This window comes from Scatophagus argus, chromosome 14 (genome assembly GCF_020382885.2).
Source record: "Scatophagus argus isolate fScaArg1 chromosome 14, fScaArg1.pri, whole genome shotgun sequence".
Classification (NCBI taxonomy): domain Eukaryota; kingdom Metazoa; phylum Chordata; class Actinopteri; family Scatophagidae; genus Scatophagus; species Scatophagus argus.
Window position 1 is genome coordinate 16,649,022 of NC_058506.1, and position 25,978 is coordinate 16,674,999.

The 25,978-nt window shown below is 38.8% G+C and overlaps 1 protein-coding gene across 4 annotated transcripts; it reads right to left on the bottom strand.

Moving 5' to 3' along the window:
* Positions 1-579: 579 nt before the first annotated feature.
* On the bottom strand, positions 580-23,847 carry p4ha2 (procollagen-proline, 2-oxoglutarate 4-dioxygenase (proline 4-hydroxylase), alpha polypeptide 2). Of its 4 annotated transcripts, XM_046410933.1 has the most exons (16): positions 23,524-23,688; positions 16,698-16,803; positions 15,002-15,098; positions 13,914-14,065; positions 12,626-12,763; positions 11,905-12,144; positions 9,608-9,804; positions 8,495-8,671; positions 7,924-7,994; positions 7,671-7,770; positions 7,332-7,385; positions 5,834-5,893; positions 5,703-5,768; positions 3,760-3,828; positions 3,329-3,425; positions 580-1,667 (listed from the first exon to the last, which is right to left on the bottom strand). In XM_046410933.1, the coding sequence occupies exons 1-16, from the start codon at positions 23,572-23,574 to the stop codon at positions 1,597-1,599; spliced, it is 1,746 nt and encodes a 581-aa protein (XP_046266889.1). In that variant the 5' UTR covers positions 23,575-23,688; the 3' UTR covers positions 580-1,596. The 4 variants fall into 4 exon arrangements, with proteins under 4 accessions (XP_046266889.1, XP_046266888.1, XP_046266887.1 ...); XM_046410932.1 differs by lacking the exons at positions 5,834-5,893; positions 23,524-23,688 and adding an exon at positions 23,715-23,847; XM_046410931.1 differs by lacking the exon at positions 5,703-5,768.
* Positions 23,848-25,978: the final 2,131 nt, after the last annotated feature.

Here is a 25,978-nt window from a genome sequence, read left to right on the forward strand (position 1 = left end):
TTTAATTTTATTTTTTGTAGTCACCATATAATAAACAATATTTTAATTTTAATATCAAAATTGTTTTTACTAACTAGTTGCCCCTGCTGAAACAATAGAAGTTCTACTTGATTTGACTTTATCATCAGGCTTTCCAATTAATTAATGTAGTCAAATTTCCATTTTCTTCCCTGGAAGTAGCCCAAATTATCACATGCGAAAAATATTACTGGCCTAATCTGGCAATATCGGCTTTTATACTTAATAAAAATGAGAAAGAAAAGTCAATAATCTTAACCCACACAAAACTTTAAGATTAATGGGTAAGGAATCCATTCAATTTGACACATTAATCTGGACTCAAGGATGACAGTTGTGTGTGATGGCAAAAAAAAAAAAAAAAAAAAGCTGCAAACTCACTGGTATGATTCTGTAAAAACAAATACAGCCACTAAATTTCAGCATAGGCTGTCAGATTCCTAGAATGCTAGCAAAATTTACAGAAATTTTACAAAATTTCCACTTAGAGCATGGTCTTGGATATCCAGTGTGATAAGGAAAGTGAGAAACTACGTAAAATCTGAATTAAGAAACAGTACATTTTAATAAAAGACACTGTTTATTGACTTTTTGTTGGTTGCAATCTTGCAGAAAGAGCACACAATGAAACAACAGTGTAATAATTTAAACACTATAAATAAAAGGGAAAAAAACAAGGACGTGGTTTGGAGGAGTGTTTTGCATGTTTCTGTCAGGTTTAAAGGAGAATAAAACTTTTTATCACAAAGTAAAGCTGTTAGCAATGAAGATACAGTAAAGTCAATTTGTGTCTGAAAGATTTGTAACTAAAAACCATTTTTTATTGAACAAAAGGTTTTCCTCTGAATTCTTCCCAAATTATCCTCTAAATAAAGCCAAAACCAGCCCATAATGACCATGACCAACATTTTGTAAACTGACATTTCTGATACTTGGCAGCCAAATATTTATGAAAATTCTAATAGTATTAAAATGTGCGCTGCAGCATCATGTATCAGAGGTCATAGTCAACTCTGATCTAATCTGTAATATCTGAATGTGATGCAAAGTCTACATTTGGATCCACGAGTTTGAGTCCATCAACAAAATTATTTTTCATTATTTATCAAAAATTTATGTTAATCAGTCTTTTTCTTTCTCTTTCTCAAATGTGGATCTTGAATTGATAAATAAATCTGAATAACCTGCTCAGACACCATTTGGTGAGGTTTCCATCACACCTCCTGCACATTTTGGTGTTTTTTTTAAACATCGGATATTAGTGATATGAATAATAAGCTTCTCTGTATCATTAATGCTAATAATTTACTTTGAAAAGTTAACAGTTGCTATGTAAATGTGTAAAGGAGCAGTAACAAATGGTGACAACAGTGACTTTCACCTGAAAGTTTTAATTTTTGGTATCAGTGGAAGAAAGGTTTTGGCAGAGGGCTCACATGTAGAATTAATTGTGTGAGGAAGTCTGAGTTACAACTTTGCCAGTATTAAGGCACTACCAAGGGTGTGTGTGTGTGTGTGTGTGTGTGTGTGTGTGTATGTATGTGTGTGCGTTTGCATGTTCTTGTTGGATGTCAAACTTCAGTCCACTTCTGTCAGGCCACAGGGTCTCCTGAACTCTTGACCTCGCTCGTGAATCCACTTGTTTGACACTGACAAAACAAAAGGAAAAAGTGAGGACCAAAAATAGCTCAGCCACTTGAGTAAGGCCCATGTGACAGGATTAGAAAAGACACAATAAGTCTTCACTACCAAAATTCACCAACATCGCTCAAGTATATTTTATTGAGCATTAACTTGGAAAAAGAAAAAAAAACTGTGGTGGCTGAGGGATTTTTCCTTCCTATTTCAACGCCGTAAGCATCACAAATAACATCCCATTCACTTTCACTACTGAAGTGATATAGGAGTTTCAGGGGCTGATGTCACAAAATCTTTAATAAAATATAAATAAAAATGAGATGACCTTTTAATGTCTCATTAAGCCATATCTAGAAAACAAAATGTATGAGTTTCTTCTGTAGACTACAGAACCAAAACAGGCAGAGTATCAAATGAGAGTGCTACAAATACACACCTTGTATTTGTACATTGTACATGTGCAAGTAAAGCAAATGCAACATTTGAGTATGTGGTTTCTTGAGATTTCATTTTTGGTACACACTGAATGAATGCATGGCAGAAGGAGTTTCTGAGTCTCTCAGGAGGAACTGTGTACTAATCTTGCCTCCTTTAGTGGGATTGATAATTCATGTAGTAATGTAGTAATGAACTCTGATGACCTCTAGAGTCATTCTACAGTTGCCAGTATTGCAGCTTTGTCAAAAATTCAAGAAAATTCTGTTAAAATATCTTCTTAGCATCAAAGATCGAATAGCTATACTGTGGAAGCCACATAATATAACCATAATCATCCACAGTTTTTCCCCGCTCTTTTTCTGCTGGGATATTTCAGTCAGGAACACAGACAAATTGCTGACAACATTTTGTCTGGCTTAGCAAGACCGATAAAAATGGTCACCAAAACTTAGTTAAATTAACTTATCTGCGACAAGCTGAAGGTAAAGATAATGAGACATTTTTATTTTTTTTTTATTTCAAGGACTAGAAAGGAAATGTGGTATCCATGTGTGACTTTTTTTTTTATTAGATTAAGAAAACATGAAAAAAGACTTGAGATTATGTAATAAAAATCTGGAGGACTGAATCAGTCCAACATTTCTCTGTGCTCTCTGTGTTTGAGAAATCTGCTAACAAATATGGATGACGCTGCAAAGAAGTTCTAAAACACGGATGTTTTACACACAGAAGAGCTATACAATCAGCACAGCTTCAAGGTGGACAACCAAGATTAGAGTCAAGAATTCAGTATCCAAGTATGGTCACAATCTCCCCTTCTGTTCCAGAGTTACGGCATTGTATAACAGCCAGAAAACACAATGAATTCTTGAGTTAAGGTTCAGTGAAGATGACATTTGACGACCAAATTCTACCCAGTTCCAACAAATGGACAACCCAGAAACATAATGCCTCCGGCCATGGCTTTCGCCAGCACAGGGACATATAAACTGAGTTAATATCACAATCTGTGGGAGGGCTCAGAAACAATCCATTATGACCCTTATAATCCATATCCATTATATATATATTATACTTGCTATGGAATAATATTGGAATAACATGACAAAAAGATGCTGTCATCTAAATTGTAAAGAAAACTGTCATTTAAAAATTTGGTTTTGCCCAATAGTTTTGTTATGTAATGTGAATGTATCAATACTTCATTGTGATGAATGAATGAATCTTGACTCACCCCACTTATTTCCTACTAAGACGGGACAAGCTGCATGCCTGGTCCTATAGTCTCCTTCCCCACTCTTAAACAGATTGTACCAAAACACTGCTGTCCCCTGCGGAGAAATGAGCAAAGTTTAAGGCACCATGTGATGTGAACAATGTGTTCAATGAGAAAGATTTATAGCAGCAATGTTTTAACTCAGACTTTTGGTTGCTTGACAATTACAGTATGCTGCTGTTAGCCACAATGACAAAAAAACATAAGGAGCTGAAATTAATTTGTAATTACAAAAACCTCCGATACACTTCATAGAGTCTAGACACAAAAATGTTTTCATCTTTCATAATTTTAAATTATAGGACAGTAAGTAATATTCAGTGAGCCTTTTTTGGTATTTCTTCACACACAAGCATTCATAAGTGCAAAGAAACACACTCTCCTTTCACCTTTCTAGGCCAGATTGCTGCTCCAAAGTCAGGGAAGACGGTGGCACCTCCTGCCTCCACGTCACTCATCTGAGAAAAGACAAACTGGTTGGACACCTGCGTCGTATTTACAATTCAACAATCCTCAAAGTGTGCGTTTTTTTGGGTTTTTTTTTTCAAAAAAAGTTTTACTTTTCAAAGCAGCATATTAAATTTCAACTCTCAACACACATTTCTAGTAACATAAACTTTGATTAAAATGAAACAAATGAACTGACAATAAAACAGATGTGTACCCATCCAATTAATACGTGTAAATGACAAATACATTTTTTATTGTTATATTAATATTTTTATGTCATTTCATTCAAAGAAAATACACTAACTACTGTTTGATGCAGAGCACATAATAAAAAAGTCCTGTCAAAGAAAAAAGGTACGCAAATGAATACATTAGGGATTTTTACACTGCTGTGTAAAAATGTAGTAGTGTAAGATAGTTGCTATGTCAGCAACAATGAGAGAAGACAAAACTGAAGAAGATCTTGTTTCAGAGTAAAAGACACATCAGTTGTTCCACACCCAATTTCCCAATTTTCCCAAAGGTAAGGACTCATCAGTGTTTGATGAGCCCTATGGGAATGAGACACAACAATTAACTATATAAGTAGTATATTATATATATTAACTACAACAATTATCCATAATTAGATATAACTGTCTTTCTTCCAGAATACGTCTATTTCTCCACGAGTCAAAACATGTTTACTGATCTGACGTGACGGTCTCTTCTCTACTACACCAGTTTCAAAAATGTTGGGAAGTTGTGTCAAACAGAATGCAAGCAAACAAACTGCGTTTACTGGCCACAGTTTTCCAAAGTGTTCCAGAGTCCATGTAGTAAAATCTTTTATACGGTCTGGCCCCATCGTTACTCATGTATGACTGAGCTTTTCGTGGACCATCACCTGTGTATCTGAGTACTGTTCCCAACAGGTGTTTGTTTAACATTCCACAGCTTTCCCGGTCTTGTGTTGCCCCCGTCCCAGCAAATCCACAATAAGCACATATAAAACATTTAATATGTTGTCACTGCAAATCACCACATTCTGTTTTGTTTATGTTTTACACAGTGTAACAGCTTTTTTGGAACTGGGACTGTAAAACATGCACTGTACTGTCCTGTCGCTTAGAGAGGAATTTATCTTGTATCATATGCTTAAGTGTCAGACAAATATTGTCTTGGCCACTCTTGAACATACAGTGTTTTGATATGCATTTAACTGCTTTGTCTTATATTTGTTGCTGCCTGGCCTTAATCTCCCATCAAGCATTTACTTGTATTGTGTCTTGATTTATCCTGTCCGTATCTCACAATCAACCTAGACTTATTAATTTTGAAAAGTCACAAAAAAAAGTCCCTCTAATGATATAAATCAATAATCATCATCAGCATCATCATCTTGTACCAAGGTGAACAACGGACCTCAATCCATCGCTGGTTCTATCAGAAAGACCATTCAAGTTCACAACACATTCAAAATTAATATCCATTTCCTCTTTCATGGGTGTAACTTTCATTTATTTTGTATAACCCAGTGTTAGCAGGGGTAGAATAAAGGGTTGCCTCTACATGAGTGTGTTAATGGGGTATAGCCAACACAACTCTCCACAATATGTACTGGAACTGATTGACAGAAAAACTTTATTGTTAGATATTTGTCTGTGAAGTTTCTCAGTCATCCAGCTGATGAAATACTTTTTAGGGAATTGCCTCTAATTCTATATTATGAACTATAGGACTTAAATGCCAATTAGCGAACCTCTATGAAAGTCAATCAATCCAAGTCCAAGATTGAACCAGAGCTTATGCATTTGCTCATGAAGCTACAACAAAAGAAGGTGTGCGGTGTAGATTTCAGGGGATTGCAGCCAACCAACGGCGACCGGATGCACATACTCACGTAGTTCAAAAAAGTTGCCACACGATTTCCAGTGCCTAATCTTTTGAAAGCATCAGGCTCATCTTTCTACAAAGATAAAATTCAAGAATGAAAATACACGGTGAAAACGTCGCTCACTCACACGTACTTACGTAGTTTAGGAATGTAGCAAGTCTATTTCCATCGGCCTTGAGGTTGCTGTCAAAAGGGCGCTGCAACAGATGTTTAAAACGTTTAACCCGTTACTAAAAAGACTCACACTCTGAGTCCGCCAGAAAAGGCACCAACTACGCTCACATCAAATAAAATCTGTCCTATTATCTGTCAAACTGTACTGAATAACAAGTGAATTACTTTTGTCATCTAAGCTGAAAATAACAGCTTTACCTTAGATGCCTAAAAGCACCAGAAGCACATATGAATGTAAAGATAACATGGAGTGCTTATTTAAACAGAAAGAAAGAATCATCAAGACAGTTATTTCTTTTACTGGTGTCCACAAAAGACAAGGACCGTGAATCATTTCCATTATTTTGCACATTCTTAACATTTTTTAACAATGACCCTTTATATCATATTTATAATAAATCCTTCTGCAGGAAAACTTCAGCAGCACATGCATTGCACAGTACATGCAGCTGCAGATCAAGTGAGCTTCACAGTAGGTTGCCAGATTTAACACACAGAGGGTCCCTCTGCTCATGCTACAGTTGAAAGCCAGCAATAATCACTTCAGGAGGAGAAGTGTCCACGACGAGCTCACCCCTTATAGTTTAAAAGATGTTCATAAGGAGAAAGCAGAGGAAGGATTTAAGATAACACTTAATTCAAGAGAGGAAGATGAGCATGTAAATAATATCGGGTCTGATATGACCAAAGCATGTTGACATAGAAGTGCGTTAGGGAAGAAATAAAGATTTGCATGAGAGAATTTGCAAGAAAGCAGTTTGAGAATATTTCAGGATCAAAACATAATCACAGGTAAGACCTACCTATAATCACTTCCTCTGTGTATAATATTTGTGAAACAGGGAATGCAATGCAAAGTTTTAGGGAAAGGGACAGATCACCTTTCGAAACTGCTTTCATATGCCAATATCTGTTTATACCAGTTTTTATCTTCCGTTCCCTGGCCCCCTATCCTTTATGTAGAATGAGACTCTGAGGTGCTTCTGTTCTTTCACAAAATTCATAATTGGATCTGGCTTTTTCATATATTTCAGATCCCTGTGCTCTCAGGATACAGAGCTCCCATCTGTCCCCAGAGTTAAAAGGAAGTCAGCAGGCTACAGGGTCTTATCCTATCATGGAATAAACTTCCTGCTGATATCTGCCACTTTGACCCTGTTGAGGGCTTTGAATCCAAACTTACAATCCATCATTCCACCTTAACTTTCACTTGGTTGATTATTCTTTGATTACTTCAGTATGTAAACCTGCTACTATCATATCAGTCTCAGTCTCATTAAATCTATAAACATTTGTACTGTAGTCCATAAAGTACTGCATGGACCATATAGTATCACAGTCCTATAGTACCGTTTGTCCTGCTGACAAGAATGCTGTAAACTCTCTGACCTCTCTCTCTCTCTATCTCGAAGCATGTCACTGAAATTTTCACTCTTTCGCCAACAAATATATCGAACTCACCCTCGAGAAGTCATAATGTGGCTCGTACTGTCCTCCAACTCCATAGTTTGCAACCTGCTCAGCCGTTGACAAAGGTGAAAAGAGCAGGACGATTAAAAATTCACTGGCAAACTACAGTTCAGGCATTATAGATGAAGCTTCAAAAGGTTTCCTTCTAAAAAGCTTTCCATCCTTCAATCCTTTCTCTTATTCTGTCTGTTTGTGGTGTTCTTTTTTACCCATTTTCGTACATAACATAAATGCTGTCTTTACTTTTAATAAAAATAGAAAAATGGGTATCATATTTCTGTGTAACAGGTGACACGATGATACGTAATTCTGTATTATGTTTTATAGTACCTGTAGTAGCTCTGCAGTATCTACTGTGAGGCCTGTGAGGTCTTCTATTCTCTGATTGACTCTTTCAATGACAGGGTCCTCCTCTCCTTCCAACCATGCACTGAGAAAACAAAAACACATACATGTATAAACACAGTGGCTGCAGGAGACACTACTATTACTCTACTACTAACACTACACTACTAATACTTCAAACTGCATTAATTATACATAATTTAAAAAACTGAGGGCTACCCAAGGAACCTTTAGTTACCTTTTGGACACTCGGTAGTTAGCTGTGGTCAGGACACCGGTTTTAGGGTCACGGACAGTAGCTCTGGCAAGCTTTAAAAAAACCAAAAAAAAAACAACATATGTCATATGTCATCATAAACATTACACATCAGAATTTATCAACTCTTTCAGTGTTTTAACATGTAAGTATACTTAATATAATATTCAATATAATATATGTTAATATTATACTATAAACATTACATACAGAATATTATTATATTTGAGGATTGCAGATGGCCTTTTCCTTAAAGAACTGCTTTTAAACGTTCAGAAGGTAATACTGATCGGTCTGTAATTTATTTTGAATGTGTTAATCTCATTGATGTTTTTCACATGTGAAGAAGAACTGGAAATTTCCCTGGTGAAAATACATTTTTAAGCCATTCAACCACCTTGTGTTTGGCCTTTGTTTCAGTGTTTGTAGATGATATGAGAATCTTCAGCAATCACTGTTGTAATCTAAGTCCTTTTACACAGATACGTGCCTAGAATGTAGTATGAAAGTGAAACAGTCACATTCTTTTTAATTTATTTATTGCTCATCTCACCCTGGGTTTAGCCAGCTCCTTAATCTTCTCAATCTCCTCATTTGACAGGAAGTCGAGGTAACGAACAATGCGGGGGCTATCCCACTCATCCTCCTCTCTAATGGGCTTCAGCAAGAGACGAGGGTTCATCTTACCATCCTGGTAGCGACAGGACAAACGGCTTCGCCTTGCTTCGTTCTGGAAAAGAATACAAGATAAACAGGAAAAGAACAAATGTAAAGTTATTATAGTAACATCTGCTTAAAAGTGCACTCGTGCCTTTACATTATGAGCGGCTTAAGTTCAAGGAGCTATAATCTCACGTGTTGCTGACAACCCCCTGCAGCTGAAATCTAATTTCACAACATGATAAGTTGCCAATATTTTTCTGTAAAAGCACTTGCACGCACATGCAGCAGCCATAGATTTTTTTCCCCAATAACTAGCGCGTAGTGACACCTGTTAAGACAAGATCCTTATGCAAAAGTAATTACTTAACACCCTTGTGCAACCTCATGTAACTCCTCCCAATGTGTTATAATAACTGAAAAACACCTGCGGGTAACTGAAACTGCATGTGTGCTGTAGAGGTTTCATAAGAAAGATGCATGTAAATTCACAAGGTGTGATTTTTTTCCCCTCTGCCTATTTTTTATTTGATTTTTTTAACTTAAGCAAAACATTTCCAGAACATGGATGCCTGTTTTGTGTCTGCAGCTATTGCAAAGTTTTTTGCTTCATGTGTCAGTGTCACTGTATTGCAGCTTCTTGTGCATTGTTCCTTAATATTAAGTACATTCCTTGCTTCACTGTTGGACTTTGTACTGTGTAAAGCCTTGGCCAATGCTGGTTTGCATTCATACAATATAAGAAAAGCAGCCTGAAATGACAAACTTAACTTCCCTTATTCCAGCGCTGCTTTATAAGATTAGATGCGTGTAGAAAGTCAGTATATATCAAATCTCATCTGCCCAATTAAAATTAATTTAGACCAGAAGCATTTTGTTATGAAAATAAATCTTCTTTTACTTCTCTTACAGAAGTATATTTAATCAGGTATAAGCTACTGCTTATCTTCACATTACATCCTGCCTAATGCTGAACATGACTTTATTTTTCTCTTCCATGTCTCACCATTTGAAGCCCCTCTCCTCTGCAGAGCGCCTCGTATTCCTCTCTCTCCGGGAGATGGTCTTTCGGTCTGCTGTAGGTTCCCAGCTGGATGGGCTCCTCAGAAGCAGGCTCATAAGCCTGGTTCATCTCATTGAGCTGCTTGACCAGTAACTTCTCAAAATAACGGAGATTTCCTCCTGCCCTCTGGTGGCCGGGGTCTGTCGGTACAAGTGCAATTCAGTCAGCGTTGGCTCTAATCTCAGCCCAGATGACATGGAAATAACTTGCAGAATTGAGGAGATACTGCATTAAATGTTTTAAAAGGCTTTGTCCCCTTCGTGTGGGTTGACAGCATACATACAAATTCCTAAAAACAAGTTCTTGCTTTCATCTAGTCAACAAAAATGCACAAAAATAAATAAATAAAATCTTGATAACAGATGACTGATATGTAAGCTTTACTAATTCACTTTAATCAAATACTGTCTGGTTTAATTCAAGACAGAAGCACTCATTCCTTTGTCTTGAATTAATTGTGGACATTACAAATTAATTAAAGTATGAATGAAGCATTTGTATTTTCAGCCACCTACTTCCACTTCTCTACATTTTAGAGGGAAATACTGTACTTCACCACATATTTGCAACAACTAGTTACTTTGCAGACGAATACAGTACAAAACAAAACGAATACAAAACATTGACAAGCTACGATATTAAATTACAGCTTATATGTTAATGTCTCAATATTAATGATCTAACTTTATATGAATACTACAATGACAAGAGCCATTCTGCATAAGGAGTAGTTTTACTTTTGATACATTTGATGCTGCTACTGCAACACTTATTCAAGTAACATTTTAATTAATTAATGTAATAATTTTTGCAGTAATTGCAGTAATTTATGGTGTAGTATTGCTATCTGAATACTTTTTCCAGTACAGTAAATCCTGAGAGTCTCACTCATGTCATTCAATTAATGTTTTGTGTACTGAACTTGGTGGACAGTAGAGAAAGGGCCCCCCCTTGTGGAGTTTTGGGAAAATACACTGAATCCTCACAGAGCAGAGAAATTACAGTGACGTTCTGTGTGCCTCCTGGTTATTTTCATGTGGGAGCAAAGCTGGCATCTGTACCAAAATTACGGGAACATCAACCATCAACAGTAAACAAAGTGTATCCTAAATATGGACTTGGCTAAGGTTCTTCTTGCAGAAAGAAAACAGGCAGTTTGCTGGAGGTTATAGCAAAAAGACCACTGGAGATACAGACATGATAAAACATGACAAATGAATATGCATGCTGTTTCTCAACAGTGCTGTAGTATACGTTTTTATTTAGTCACACAAATTCAGTCCTGGCACAAGCCCGGTATGACAATATTTCCTACTGATGGCGATCCTTTGGGATAAACTGGAAGACAGATTGTGAGCCAGGCCTTTTCATCCAACATCAGTGCCTTAGATCACAAATGCTCTACTACATGAATGGGTAAAAATTCCCACAGAAGCACTCAGAAATCATGAGTAAAGCCTTCCCAGAAGAGCTGAAGCTGTTATAGCTGCAAAGCTGTCTATGTGTTTAGAACGCAATGTCATTAAAGTCTCTGTTGGTGTAATGGTCAGGTATCCCAATACTTTTGTCCACATAGTGTAACCGCAAATGAGATCAATGGTTTGCAGAAATTTAACTGCATTAATTATTAATTCATTTGAAAGCACTTCACCAGTGAAAACAGAATAAAAGTGATAATTTGATTTAGCCTCCGTTCTTCCTTTTCTACATTCCCACTTAGATTTCACTTGCTTAATCAAGACTATTCTGCTACTTTTCTACCTCTGCTAAATATGCTCAAAATCATTTGCTTTCCCTTCACGTGAAACTAGCCTACCACAGCTTAAAATGGTGGCCTTCAGCTGTCAGCACAGAGACTAAAATAACAATTACAAACCACTTCGGATGGACTACACCCTGCTGCCCTGGCAACCCCACAGCACTGCAGCGACAGAGGCCTCTCTGTCGCTGCTGTTCTGTAGCGCTTAGTGCAACAGCAGAGATAAGCTAACTGGTCTCTGCATGTGTTACGGGAGGCAACTGAAAAACAATGCACCTTAAATACACGTCAAAGGTACTATTTTAGATTTCTAAAAACTGAGAGCCTACTAAACCCATTCACCCATCACTTATGGTTTCAAACACTGTGGTTGACTCAGGCCGAAACTGATGAATGAGAGAGTATGTGTAATGTCTATCAGTGAGCACAGTGATTTGAGCTGATATCTTTTGTCTGTACACTTGTGCATGTTGTATCTTACCGATAACCACAAGCCGGCGTGTCAGTTCAATGGCTCGAGGCAGGTCTCCCATTTGGTAAACAGAGTAGCTGAGGTAGTCCAAAATGTCCGCCTTGGAAACCACAGCTTCCTCCCCGGCATCCAGCTGCTTCAAGGACTGCTGCATCCACAGTACAGCATGGTAATAGTCTGCATCGTTGTAAGCCGTCTTTCCCATGTCGAAGCAGTCGTCCACGGTCAGTATGGCACTGGAGTAAACGCCTGGGGGCAGGATTCATTCGTTCAGATTTCAATACTGATTCAACTGCACTCTGCATGTTATCTATCCCAGCAGTTGTTATATGAAATAAGTCCATGGTGCAGACAGCAGTGCATGCTGCTATGCCTAAGCCCTTAGATTTGTGAAGTCGTCTGAAACCTTACAGCGATGAAGCACTGTATTAACAAATAAAGCAAAACTTGAGGTTGAGGGATTGAGACAACAGAGGCACGTCTATCCTAAATATAATCCGGAACCATGACCTAAGTAAAACCATTTAAAATAACCCGTCACTTAAAACAATCTTTGTAGGTCCAAAACTCAAACTGCTTATCACAAGGAGAGCAGAATAAACACACAAAAACACATCATTTAAAAATCATTATGGGCGGGTTCAGTTGGTCTCTCCTGTAATTCCAGCCACTGGCTCACTCTTCTTAATAAAGACATGTCCCCTCAAATGATCATTGCACACTCTGTTACCTGGCAGCTTTCCTCTGGAGAAAGCCTCAGAATCCAATTGGTATGTGTCCTGAAGACGCATCAATGCCTTGGCTGCACCAGTCTCATCCTCTTCGTCTGGGAAGTACTGTCTGTGTGTGGATATGTTAGCTACGAACCCTGGAGAGTGAGCAAGCACAAAGAGGAAGAGAAATACGCTAAATGAAAAAGGAATTCAAGACCAATGCCACTGTCGATTCTGCATATTTGTTTGTTAGGGATTCCTTTATTGATTCCTGATACATGTAAAAAAAAATCAGCTAAGTCCATGTGTGTGGTGTTAATATTGTTACAGCAAATAGCATGGCATTGCAGGAATTTAAGGTTACTTTGGATTAAAACGTTTCAGCACATTGCTGGTGTTTTCAGTCTTACTTGAATCATTTTGCAGACGTTAAAACTAGCACTGCTGTCAACTGCTGTCAACCGCTGTCTGCTCTTTGTGAACTGAAACCAAGCACTGGGACCATTTCATCCTCTCTGCCATGACTCAGCATAGACACATGCACTGATCACTGCTGTTTTTGAAAGGCACAACTGTCAGAAAAACAAGCAGGCGTTGATAAAAGGAAATAATAAGCTCAGAGGCTTATGATTCTACTGGATTGGACAATTTGGAACAGGTTCCAACTGGAACCAGTTCTTGATTCCCATTCCCACCCTGAGTCATGGCCAAGTATACAGATTCGATATGATTTAAGCTTATTTTACCTGCCTCACATAGAGGTCTTAAGTGTAAACACACACACACACTGAGAGGAGGAACATCTGCAGCTAAAATCTGACAGCCTCTGGAGCTGAAGTATTTGTGAAGAAATTTCCACTTTGGATTCCATTTTGGATTTTCCTTTCACACTCTCCCTCTCTCTGTGCTCAAGCCGAGAGAAGCCCCATAGAAACTAGCGGTGAATGATGGATGTCAGATGTATTATACTAGGGGTGTCTAATGCGATTATCTGCTAATAACTCAAGCTTCAACAAGGTAGTGTAGGCAATGATCAAAAGTGTATCTGATATGATTGAAACATTGCCAGATATACCAGCAGAGACTTTTTTGTAACATTAACTTGTAAAAACATTTACCCAGCAAACGCAGGCAACAGACCTGAAGCTACTTGTGGCCAAAAAATACACCGATACTCCATGTGTCAATTTCTATGCCTGTACAGCATTTCACAAAGGCAAAGCAACGCTCCAAACGACACAAAATCACACCACTAGAGTACAGCTCCACTCCTTCCTTTCTTCCTTCCCTTCTTCCTTTCCTTACCATCAGAGGGGTTCTGAAGCACCAGGCTCTCCAGTTCAGACCACTCCGTGTTGAGTCTCTTCATCAGCTTGTATGCGTTCACCGGGTGGCCCAGGTAGCCCTCTGGGTCAGAGGTGGACACTCTGGTCAGATCATCAAGTTTGTTGGCCCAGCTAAGAGACAGACAGACCAAGTCTTGTTATGACTGTAAAAGCTCCACATGTAAGATATTACACTTCACGCTGACATCAAAGTAGATGTTCTGCTATTTTTCAGTCATGTGGATATATCTTATGCAAATGCATTGACCAAAACAATAGACTTAAATTATCTTGCACTGTGTACAAATGAATTAAAACTGTTACAGCTCTGAACAAGGCATGGTGACACAAAGTAGAAACCCAGAGTTCTAAATACTTAATCATAAATATATTAAATTGCTAAGTACTAATAGTACAGATATTTTTTCCTTAGCCCTGATGACTGTTAATGAGACTGACATTTATAATGAATGTCTGCCCTATCAAGATGATTTTGACACCTCAATCCACAAGGAGGGATATGAGATGACACACTCTCCAGCCTCCACCATAAGGACACCAGTCTCATCATGGTCAGGGGTTATAGAAGTACTCCATTCCTGTAGTTTAATATGCAGTGCATCATTTGTGCCATTTGTCTCTCCATCAAAACAAAGCAAAAGTTGTGCTTTGATGATGTAGGAAATGAGATCATTGCGGTTGTTGTCATTCATGTTACGTTAAGTCAAGTTCAACAACTTGGGATAATACGAGTACAAAACTCAATAAAGGTCTTGTAGTTTTTATAAGTCTGGAGATGTTACATGTCACATCTTTCAGTAAAAGTGCCAATACAACATGGTAAAATTGCTCCTACAAAAAACATCCTGCATTTGGAATCCTGCTTAAGTAAAAATACAGAAATATTACCATAAGGCATACAGAAATATTAATCATAAAATAAGTAGTAATTATAACAAGTATAGTAAAGTAAAAAGTACAGTATTTTCCACTGAAATGTAGTGAAACAGAAGTATCAAGAAACATAAAATGGAAATACTCAAAATTACACTGAAGCACAGTACAGACCTTTTGACAGCAGCAAGCTTGGACTCTTCTGCTTTTATGTACTCCCTCAGAGAGTGGACCAACTCTTTTTCAGTGTGGATCAGGTCTGTCATGTGGCCTGCACAGAGACAGATACTGCAGATGAGAGAGAGGTTTGCCCTGAAGATAAAATCAACACAACAAGCTGCTTTTAAATGTCCTTGAACAAGTGCCAAAAACCTACACAATTCCTTCAATTTCTTTTCCAGGATTGCAGGATTCCTAGACATTTCAAATGTAAAACTCAAAGAGTTGCTAGTACTGACGATTTTCACTACTCTCATGTATGCTACACTTTGCTTCAGAGGCCTGTAAAATGCATTTCTGATAACACTCTTTTGTCACAGACGTACACTGAGGTCAAAATAAATCCTCAACCACAAGCTGCGGGGTTGTGATTGTAGAGAATTACAGTGAGAGTGTTCAACCATCAGCCTCTGAGGAGACGATTTGGCTCCAGCATGCATCCTTAACAAGTCCATGGAAAAAAAAAGGTGAGCCATGGTGAATTCACAGCGGCCTCCAGGGAAACACTTTCATTGTTTAAACACGCAACCAGCATGACTAACCAGCCAAGTGCAGTAAATCAGTGTGATTTAAGTGACTGTTTATCTGATGAGACGCAGCCTGCTGACTGATGCAAACCACATATAAAGACCAGCGCTTTAAGACTGCGATCCTTTTCTCAGATAGTAGGTGAGGGAAGGTTATTTTACTCCAATCTCACTGACAGTGTTTGAACGCTGCACACAAACTAAACCTATTGATGAACAGATTTAATTTAAGGAAATTTTTATGGTCCACAATTTCTTCTCTAGAAGTTATTAAGCATACCTCAAAATAAACTTTCTGGTCTCCACTTCCTCAATCTAAAACCTTTATTGCAAAAGGAAAAACATCTCTTTGTCAACACTCTTTATTTTCTTCAACATGTGGAGCCTTTTTGATGTTCTTACTATAGAGTCGTGACAAGCTCCAGTACCCTAATCACCAATAATAACAGACCAGTTAAAGGTACACTTTGGATGTACTGACCTCTGGTACAGTCATGAAGGACTCATACTGCTAATGCTAATACTTTTTTGTGTTGTTGTGGTCAAAGATAGAAGGTCTGGATTATGAGTGACACTATCAATAGGTGGGCCTGGCATCAATCATAATCACTGTTCTCAAAAATGGCATTGAGGTCTGATGCTCTGAGGTGAATTCAGACTGAATGTGATGCAAAAATAAAAGTGATATGATTAGTAGATGTGGGCGCTCATCAGTTGTAATTACCACAGTGAGATGAAAGGAATGCATAAACAATATAACACAGGCATACAAAAAAAATGCACATATGGAAGTACACAGTCTCAGCCTATAATAGTTAGCAAGCCTGAAAATGCGACATTATGAATACATGCCTACCGTGCCTATGCAGGACAACCTGCTTAAATATTTGTGCCTTTCAAAGATATCACATAATCATAATAATAAGGGTTTAATGTTTATTAGAAGTCTTCTGAGTTCAATATGCTTAATAATAGCAAAGTATTGACCTCAGCGTCAGTTCTGATGTTTAAAGAGAGAAAGCCTCAAACAAGATCGGCTGGCAGGCTTGAATTCAGAAACTCTCACAGTGGAACAAAGGAAAGCTGGAGGCAAACCAAAATTTCACAAAGCTCTTGAAACCTACTTATGGAAGTGAAGATCTCTGCCTGTGATGTCCAGCAGCAGCAGCCCCACAGCAGAGCCCAGAGGATGTAAGACAGAAGCTTCCTCATTCTGTCTCTCTCAATAACCTGCAAGGACGAACATAATAACATCACGTCACCATAGATTTACGCTAATTTTCATGCAGCAAAGCACTCCTGTGCAGCCAAAACAGTCTGTTATTCTTCATAATATTACTAAACAAATTGTGCCAGACTCTTCGAAATACTTTGACTATATTTTTACCCTTCACTGACTGCATGAATATTGTTTGCATACAGTTCTTCTTCCTCTTGTCCAACACAAAAGTCCAGCTGTTCCTTTATTTAACACAATACTGACAAACAACATCTAGATGACAAATTGTCCTTCTTATTCTTAAACCACACATATAAATGAACTTGCAGTTTGAATTACACCGAGTCAACGCTTTTTGCAGTGACGCAGTGTTTCCGTACTGAAACACATGATGGTCTAACAATAATCAGAGTTTCCAGTGTGTTTTCTGTAAATGAGTGACCAATCCTTGCTGGGAGGCATGCTGTCATAATAGCCTATGTGGCCAGTTCTCATTCTGAAAAAATAAGCTTGAACGATGTGGAAAAAGAATAGTGTTTTTTGTAATAAAATATTTGTCGGCTCCACACTGAGCTGAAAGAATCAAAAGCTCCGTAAAGCCAAGATGAGATTTGTGAGCCGAAATTTGGATGATAATTCTGCATTCCCTGACGAAGACTAAATGAATAAGTAAATGACTGGCAGTTTAATCAATACTGTAAACTAATCACTAGTTGCAGCCCTACAATTGCCCTAATAAACAAAAAATACCAAGCAAATAAACACAATGTTGTTATAAAGCAGGCAGGCTGTATAAAGCCTATTGCTTCTCGGTTTATTATGATTTTCTTGTCAGAAGCTGCCGCATTTCCTCCATTTAATACTTGTCCTATTAAATAAACCGTGGAGTTATCAGGGCAATATGAGCTGAAAAAGCCAAACAAAACAATGTTGTGTTACCAGGCAGAGACTCTCTGTTTCCAGTGCAGCACTGAGGACTGGCTTTGTCTGGTTTGGTGAGGTGAAAAGTGACACGGCTTCACTTTCCACTCTTTAATTTCATCTGATTCTGCTTCACCACATCACTTCTCTGTGATGATTGTTGTTTACTGTTGCCTGTGTAAAGCATGCACACACACACTACTGCCTGCACCACAATCTAATCAAAAGCTTGTTCAGAAGCAGAAAAGGAGCAATTTAATTGTTAGTGTAGTCATAACTTGGTGAGGAATTTGCTCCAGGTGAAAATTACTTCACTTATGTGGACACCTGCTGAGCTTTTTAATGTTGCCAAAAAAAATGGAAAGGAAAGGAAAAAAGTTAACGCATCAAGCAGAAGCAGCATGGGAGCCTTAAGCGAAAAAGAAGATGAAGGAAGTCATCAACACCTTTACAGAACAAAAAAGTCAGCGTTTAGTGGATCCTTTGTGAAGTTCTCTGCAAAACAAAGATGGTGGACAACGGAATTTGGCTTACTAGTGAGAAATTGATCCTTTTAATGAGGCAAACATTAAGACAAAAACCCCATATGGTACAAACAGTAGGTGCTATTACAGAAGGGCTGTGAAATAGCTTTAAAACATGAATTCTACTTTCACTTCCGCAGATGTTCCAGCCCTGCATGTCTTGTAAGAAAACGAAAGATAACTCCAACTCCGAGCTAAAATTAGGTTTTTAATAACACACTGATAAATCTTAAACAGGAAAACAAAAGGAGAAATTCACTACAATTATGATCTACAAACATGCTATTATCGGCTATTTTTGCTTAAAAAAAAAAAAAAAACAACTGTGGAAGTTTTCATTTCGGTATAGTTTCTTTAAACCCAGATTTAGCGTTTTAAATTATAGTCATTTTACAGGAATGTGACATTGGCTGTAGGTATACCAGTTAGTGCCTGTAAATCAAATGTGTCAGAGCAGAACACCACCATCACACATTTGGTGTTAATTTTTGGCTTGGAAGTAAAAGCATTTGATCAATTTTCTCAACACAGGAAAGTCATTCATCTCCTCACTGATGCAAGAGCGGCAGGGCTGTCTGCATCTGAATTTAAGAAAATACAGCTACAAATGGAAACAGCTCCGGTTCCATGCACACTGAACGTTTTTCCTCCAGCTAACATGATCACTGAAAGAACACATATTGGTTATGCATGCATGATCATTGTGGTCAGTTTCAGCTTGGGTGCACATGGACGCTCCTGGATCATGACTAAGCAGGCCATCGTCGGTGTCCAAGCATTGCCTTAACTATCTGTGTTGCAAGATAACACTTTGACATTTAGGGTTTCCTACACAATAAACTGTGCAGCAGAACACAAATAAATTCATTTCAGTGCCGCAATTGTCGCGATAAAGAACTGCTCTTGATGACAGTCACACTAAGGCTTCATAAAGCTCTAAACATTCTAGTCTCATACAAATGTAATTTTACTTGCACTCATGAAGCTTTCAGTGTTTTATAACAGAGGGCTGTTGGTTTGAAGTACCAGCCCAGATAACTATTATCACACATCTAAATTACAAATGAAAGGACCAAATCTTTCTCCTTGTAATTTACCGGCCGCGCCATGACGCAACCCGAGCACAGTCTTGCCTGTTGTTGCAGGCTGTAACACCCATGTTACATTCCTTGAAAGAGGTCTGTTGCATTTATGAACCAAAGCTCACAAGCCCTGACCCTCACCTGGCATTTCTGGCAAGGAAGGCGAGGAATAGCACTGAGGACAGGACAAGATACGATGTGAACAAAATCATGAAGGGACAGGACCAGACAGAGGTTTGCTGAGCACAGGCCCATCCAGTGTAACATGCCTTATTGTGTTTCATGTATTAAATAAAGCTGCAACGCTACAAGGAACCGTTTACCATTTCCCTTCCAAATAATAAGAGAGGTCAACAAAGACTGTCAAAATTTGAAATAACATGACCTTGCTGGATGTAAACAAACTATAATCGAGTAGACTTTCTTCAGCCACGGTGTCTGTGTTTTCTTTTACCTCATGTTGTTTGCCAGCATTGCAGGAAGGAAACAAAATCTCACAAGCTAAGTTCTTGCTATGAGATACTGGCCTGTAAGACATTTCTGAGCCTGGGAGCCATAAGCTGAATTAGTCAGCTAAATCCAAGCACTATTTACTGCATGTCAATATGCACTGCAGTATTTCAAATTTATTCGGCACACAGGTGCTGAGCAGTTATAAGTCCATCCAGTATGCTGCAAAATAGTTCTGGTCTGGTTTGCGAAGCTTCTTATTTGCAGTGTGAAAGACATTCATAAGTGACAGTAACAACTTTTGCCATCGATTTCTGCCTGGATTGGATGATGACAGCAAACCACAACTATTGCTGTTTTACATGGGGGAGTGAGAGCGATAACAAACCAGAGCAGCACAATCTCTGGCAAAGCAGTCGGGATCCAAGGACTGCAGTGGGGCAGAGTTTCTTACAAGCAAACTTTTTCTCAGACAGAAACATTTTCAACATCTGTGATTATTTTGTTCTCCTTTTCTGCTGGACCTGACAACGAATCCACAGAGAAAAGCCTGGATGGTCTTAGCAACAGCTGTCTTGACTCACACCAAGTGCCAGTTTGGGAAGCTATTAAAATACATCTTTGTCTCAGTCTTGAGAGTAAGCAGCTTAAAATACATGCCAAGCTGACTGAAAAAAAGTTTATTCCTAAAACCTCATTAACAATAAAACTGATGTTTGTCATCCTTCTTTTCCTGGTCAGTTTAAAAAGAAAAATAATTTCACAGGAAATCCAAACAAGAGCAACGCCAAAAAGCACTGGACGATAAGTTCAGTATTACTGCAACAGATCAATGCCAAACTTTTCTAAAGCCTTCAGCAGCTGTAGGGAATGTGCTCTGCAAAATAAACTAGCTTTTTAGTACCATATATACAAAATATATTTAGTGTAGTAATGTAGGACAGTTAAAATGGAAAAAGATTATGATAAAAAAAAGATGAGGACAAAGTGGAGGCTGAGGCAAATGATGCAAATAAATACGGATGGCTCCCATAGTAAAATATGGAACTATTTAACTCACAGAGGAGGCAAAGCTGACCCCTGTGCCTGTCTGCAAGTGTTACAAAGCTGTCCAACTCAAGCGGGGAAACACCCAGCTTTGATCGCTTTCCTAATGTGCAGAGGTATCGTGGCAGGTCCCATTTGTTCTACATTACACTTTGGCAGTGAAGACCAAATTCCAGTATTTTGCGTGAACTAGTTGGGAGTAAGAAATCAGCTATCTATAAAAGCCTGGGAGTAACAGGCCAGAAAACTGAATTCCTCATAATACAAACAAGATACTTGCCAACTTTTTCCACTCTGTGAAAAATAAGTGGTGTACTGGTTGGTGCAAAAAAGGTATTTTTCTAACTGATGTTAATCAGTAAGCAGGACTCCGGACCCACGCACAGGTGAAGATAAAACACGGACATAAACAATCATGGTAACACACACATGCGTGCGCTATGCGTGCATTCATGCAGTCCACACAGGCTGTGAACATGCTCAGACAATCCCTTGCCTGTCAGACTCAGGGGAAGGTTTCTCCACTAAAGAAAACACATTCAAACCAGAAATTTGCCAGCGCTGCTGCTCTGTGCCTCTGGGTTTTACAAAGAACAGAATAGTTCCTCTTCAAATAGACTGCACTGAACCTAAATTAAAAATTACTGGGACACGTGTCCATTACACCAACAGAGGCTCAAATGACATGGCATTCTAAATACATGGACAGCTTTGCAGCTATAACAGCTTTCACTCTTCTGGGAAGGCTTTCCACAAGTGTTTGTGTGGGATCTATGGCTTTGTGGACAGGACAGTGGCACTTTTATTCACTATTTGATAATACAACACATCCTGCATGGTTGCTCTCTGTTTAGTATCAGCAGCAGCAGCAGATTCATTATAAACACAGTCAAGGCAAACTAAGTGTTTCAGCTTTCACTTCCACTAAACATCGGGAGAGGTCAGGGCAGTGTGTGGTTTTCAGGAAATTTTGCAACTTCATGCAGACAGCCTAACAGAAATACTACTTACTTTGGCATTTTACTCGTTCCCTGCTGAGATACAGGAAGTCAGCATTTCTGACAGCTGACCCTGTAAACTATATATCATCTAGTTTTTGTCCACGCATTTTACTGCACTTACTGCCACCCACTTCGGACAAAATCATATGAAAGCAATGTCATGTAATGTCAAGAAAAATCAGGGTTGCAAAGCTTTTTCTTCCTAGTCCAAGGTTTCTGATGACCATATGTGGCTGACATTAAAGCAAATTTATTTCAGATGCAATGAGAGAAAAAATAAGACATATGCAGCCATATTGTGGGACAACCATTTCTAAATGATCCTGCTTGCCTCTGCACTAAACATCCTTCCATCAGTGAAATGCTAGCAGAACAGGTTCATCTCTGCCTGGTGGAGGAGCTCATCCACTACATACCACAGGGTCAATGTTTACAGAGCGTGGCTTATGTTAAACCCTGTATTAACATGACGAGGCAGATAGGCTCAGAGTTGCACGCATTAGTTTACATAAGCAAGCACATCTCCAATGTGCAAGAATACACCATCCACTTCCAAAAGCCCTTTCTGGTATCTAAACACTGAAGGCTCATATGAAACATCTCTAATAAAAACAGACACAAATGTTGTAATAAATACAAATTACGACAGGCATCACTTCAATATCTATGACTTGGATACTGGATGCAAAGTTAGATCATCAGATAAAATAAAGCTAGTCTAGGTTCATTCATTCAGCTTATCCGCCAGGGTCGCGGGGGGGCAGTGGAGCCTATCCCGGCTGACTACGGGCTGGAGGCGGGGTTCACCCTGGACTGGTTGCCAGTCAATCACAGGGCTCTAGTTCAGGTTTTTCAGCTGTTATCCAGCTTGTCACCTGCCATTCAGCCCAATTACTGCTGACAGGTGTGTGGTATCACCCCATTTAAGCAAAAACCAATGGCTGCCACATCCATTTACTGCCATCGCTGCACTACATCCAAATCACTGCAGGGCATCGCTCACCTGGCGTACATACAAGCCTTTGTACTGGGACTGGGTGTCCAGTGACATTTAGTTCAATTTGCCATTTGATCTGTGGACAAACCTCTTTAACACAAAGAGCTCTTTCAATACAGCAGTCTGTTAACAGTTTATACCACAATCTAACCACCACGTTAGGGTTTTTAATCACATTCAGGAGCACGGAAGAGAAACATTTAGAAATGGTTGTCACTTGAATAAAAATATCCAGCCTATCTATCTATTTTTAGCTGCAATGTGGCTCTTATAAGAAAACTAAAGACTAAAGACGGCTGATTCCCAGTCAGCTCATTCTCTCCAGCTGGACAGCAGCCGTCCCGCTAACGTCATCCCAGTTGTTTCTAGAAAGTCCCAGCACTTGAGCTCTGATTGTCTCCTTAAAGTCCTCCCATCTACACTGAGGATTACATGAACTTAACTGCGCCGGAATTTAAAAAAATAATAATAAAATAAAAAAAATCCGAGTCTGCTTTGAAGAATGTGCGTAGTAAACATTAACGTGCAGGTAAAACCGTCTGAGATGCTGTATCACAAAGTTTCAAAACTTTCTCCCATTGGGTGTGAAACATTGTAACGCGACTGCCTCGCGTTAGCCTACAATGTCGCCAATACGTCGGAACCACACACACACACACACACACACACACACATGAAATCATGAAATAACAAGTCGCTGTTACTTTACCTTCCAAATACTACGAGGTGTCGACCGCCTAGAAACACGCTTAGTCTCCATAAAAAACCCCTCAGCTGGACCCAGTTATTGACAGCCATGCCAGCATGTTTTGTAGGCAAGCGAGCACACGATTCAGCCCCCTTCCAGATGAGCATAAAAGCTTTGTGGGACATTAAACACAATATTTAAGGTTATCTTACCTGTATTCTCTTGGGTTTTAAAGAGACCGTCACAGTTTGTTATGTGGATGCAGTTCCACTTAGCACCCCGGGGGTAATGAGTACGGCAGAGAGGGGTTTTGCTGCCACGTACAGAGCCTCCAGGAGGGCTGACCGTAACACTACGAGTAGATGCGCAGGGGCATTCTTTCTCGAGTTTTATTGTGTTGCCCTCGAGTGCGCCTCGTAAACTCGGATTCCTAAGCTTTAAGTTGGACAGCCGACTCCTCGTACACAGATAAAAAGGCAAAGCTATTTTTTATTTAGAACAAGGGAGTGCTGTGGTCCCAACGAAAAGATGTGTTATGTTGTATTTAACAGTAAGAATGCCATTATACATGCTCCACAAATAGTCTTCTTTTCCAGTTAGTGGAGGGGTCGTACTTAAATCATTTAAAAACAGTGTATTTGTATTTTTACTGCAGTAACAGTACGCAAAATGTAGCCTACTGAAGGTATCAAAAGTAGTGTACTCATCAGCCAGAATTGCCCCTTTCAGATTGAAGCATGAACATACAAATAACCATTAAACTACATTGCTTTGTCAAAGTGGGCTTTCAGTCATGGCTACTCTGCTCTTGGGCAGTTTAATGAATTCAGCATGATTTATTTTTGTCTCCTAGATCTGACCCGGTAACATAACTATTGACTAAAGCTGTCAGAGAAGCAGCACAGGAAAAAAGTTAAAATGATTCTGAGGTAGAAATATAATGTTGGGTGAGTGTAGTGTTGTTTACATCACTGTTATCAGCCAGTTCAAGCAATGATGCAAGAATCCGGCATGTTGCACTATAAAATCTATAGCTGCAATTGACAATCGTGTTGATTTGAATTGAAAGTGGACATGTGTTGAAAAATAAATAATGATCTGAAAGAGTTTGCCCAAATAATGTATGGATGAAAGGATGTAAGGATGAAAATTCATAAACCCCCTCCAGTTCGATGTTTTAGAATATTTACGGTATTGTACTCCATGCAAACCGTCACGTTTACAGCTTGGATCAGGGTTTCCAGGGCTTGTTCTGTGCATGTTCTGAAGACCATCTGGAGAAAAACATGCAGACATGGCTTTTCAGTTTTCTGCTGTTCTTGAACTTTCTTTTTTCTGTGTTGTCCCTGTCTCTGACGTTTCTGAATCATGTGTAAGTGAGAGCAAAGGGAGAGAGCAGACTTTGTTAACACCTTTGTTAAGGCCATGACAAGATTTAAAACAACATAACTGAAGGCAGTAAGGGGACAAAATGCCTTTGCTTTGGTAGAGCAACGTCCTTATACATGTGGCAGCCTGATGCACACATGATGAAATACTCCTTGTCATTGCTCTACAACCTTGCTCAGTATCCACAGTGAATAGTAATATGATTTAAGCGATAATGTGGGGGAAAAAAGACCAGTTTAGCTCAAGTGTTATCATAAAAATTACATTTTGGTCAGTGAGAGATTTTTGTTATTGTATTCTTTAATTATACGCCTGTCAACGCAAACCTTTTCACATTATGCACGTTGTATTTTGGTTTCAGAAATCAAATTCTAATTTAATTTATTAGACTCACGAGTAGCAATGTAATCCATAGATTTATGCTGCTGAACATCTTGTGTATGGTGATACTTGTGATGGAGTTTGACCAGTAGGTGTCACTGTGGATCAACGGAAGGACATCCACCCACCAACCCACAACTGATAAATACCATTTCAGTCGGCCCTCAGACAAACATTACAAAATAATGATTAGAATTATTATTGAAGATAAATGGGAAAATTCTCTTCCTCTAAGCTCTTTTGTCCCCTCTCTCTATCTTATATCGAATCTTTATGGTTGTGCAAGGCCTTGCATGGTCTTCCTCCAACATCATGACTCATCATTACTCCAGGAGGCAAGTTATATTTAATTACAGGAGAGGGCACCAGTGTGTTGCACATCAGTACATTTGTCTGTGTCAGACAGATTATCAACTTTGCTGCTCTGATTATTTTTTTTCCCGTAGTTTCATGAAAATTGTTTACAGACATGATTTTGAACTGATGACATGTTTTAGAACTCCGCTGTAGAAAATAAAGCATTGGGAGTCAAGCACCGCCGTTTGTGGCCCCTCCTATGGCGTCTGATCCATCCGTTAATGCACTGAATGACTTTTTGAGAAGCAAAATTCATATATGTTCCGTAATGCATAACGTATAAAACAAGATGGCTTAAGAGAATGAGTGAATAGTGTACATACACTCATATTGGTGCCAGGAATGACAA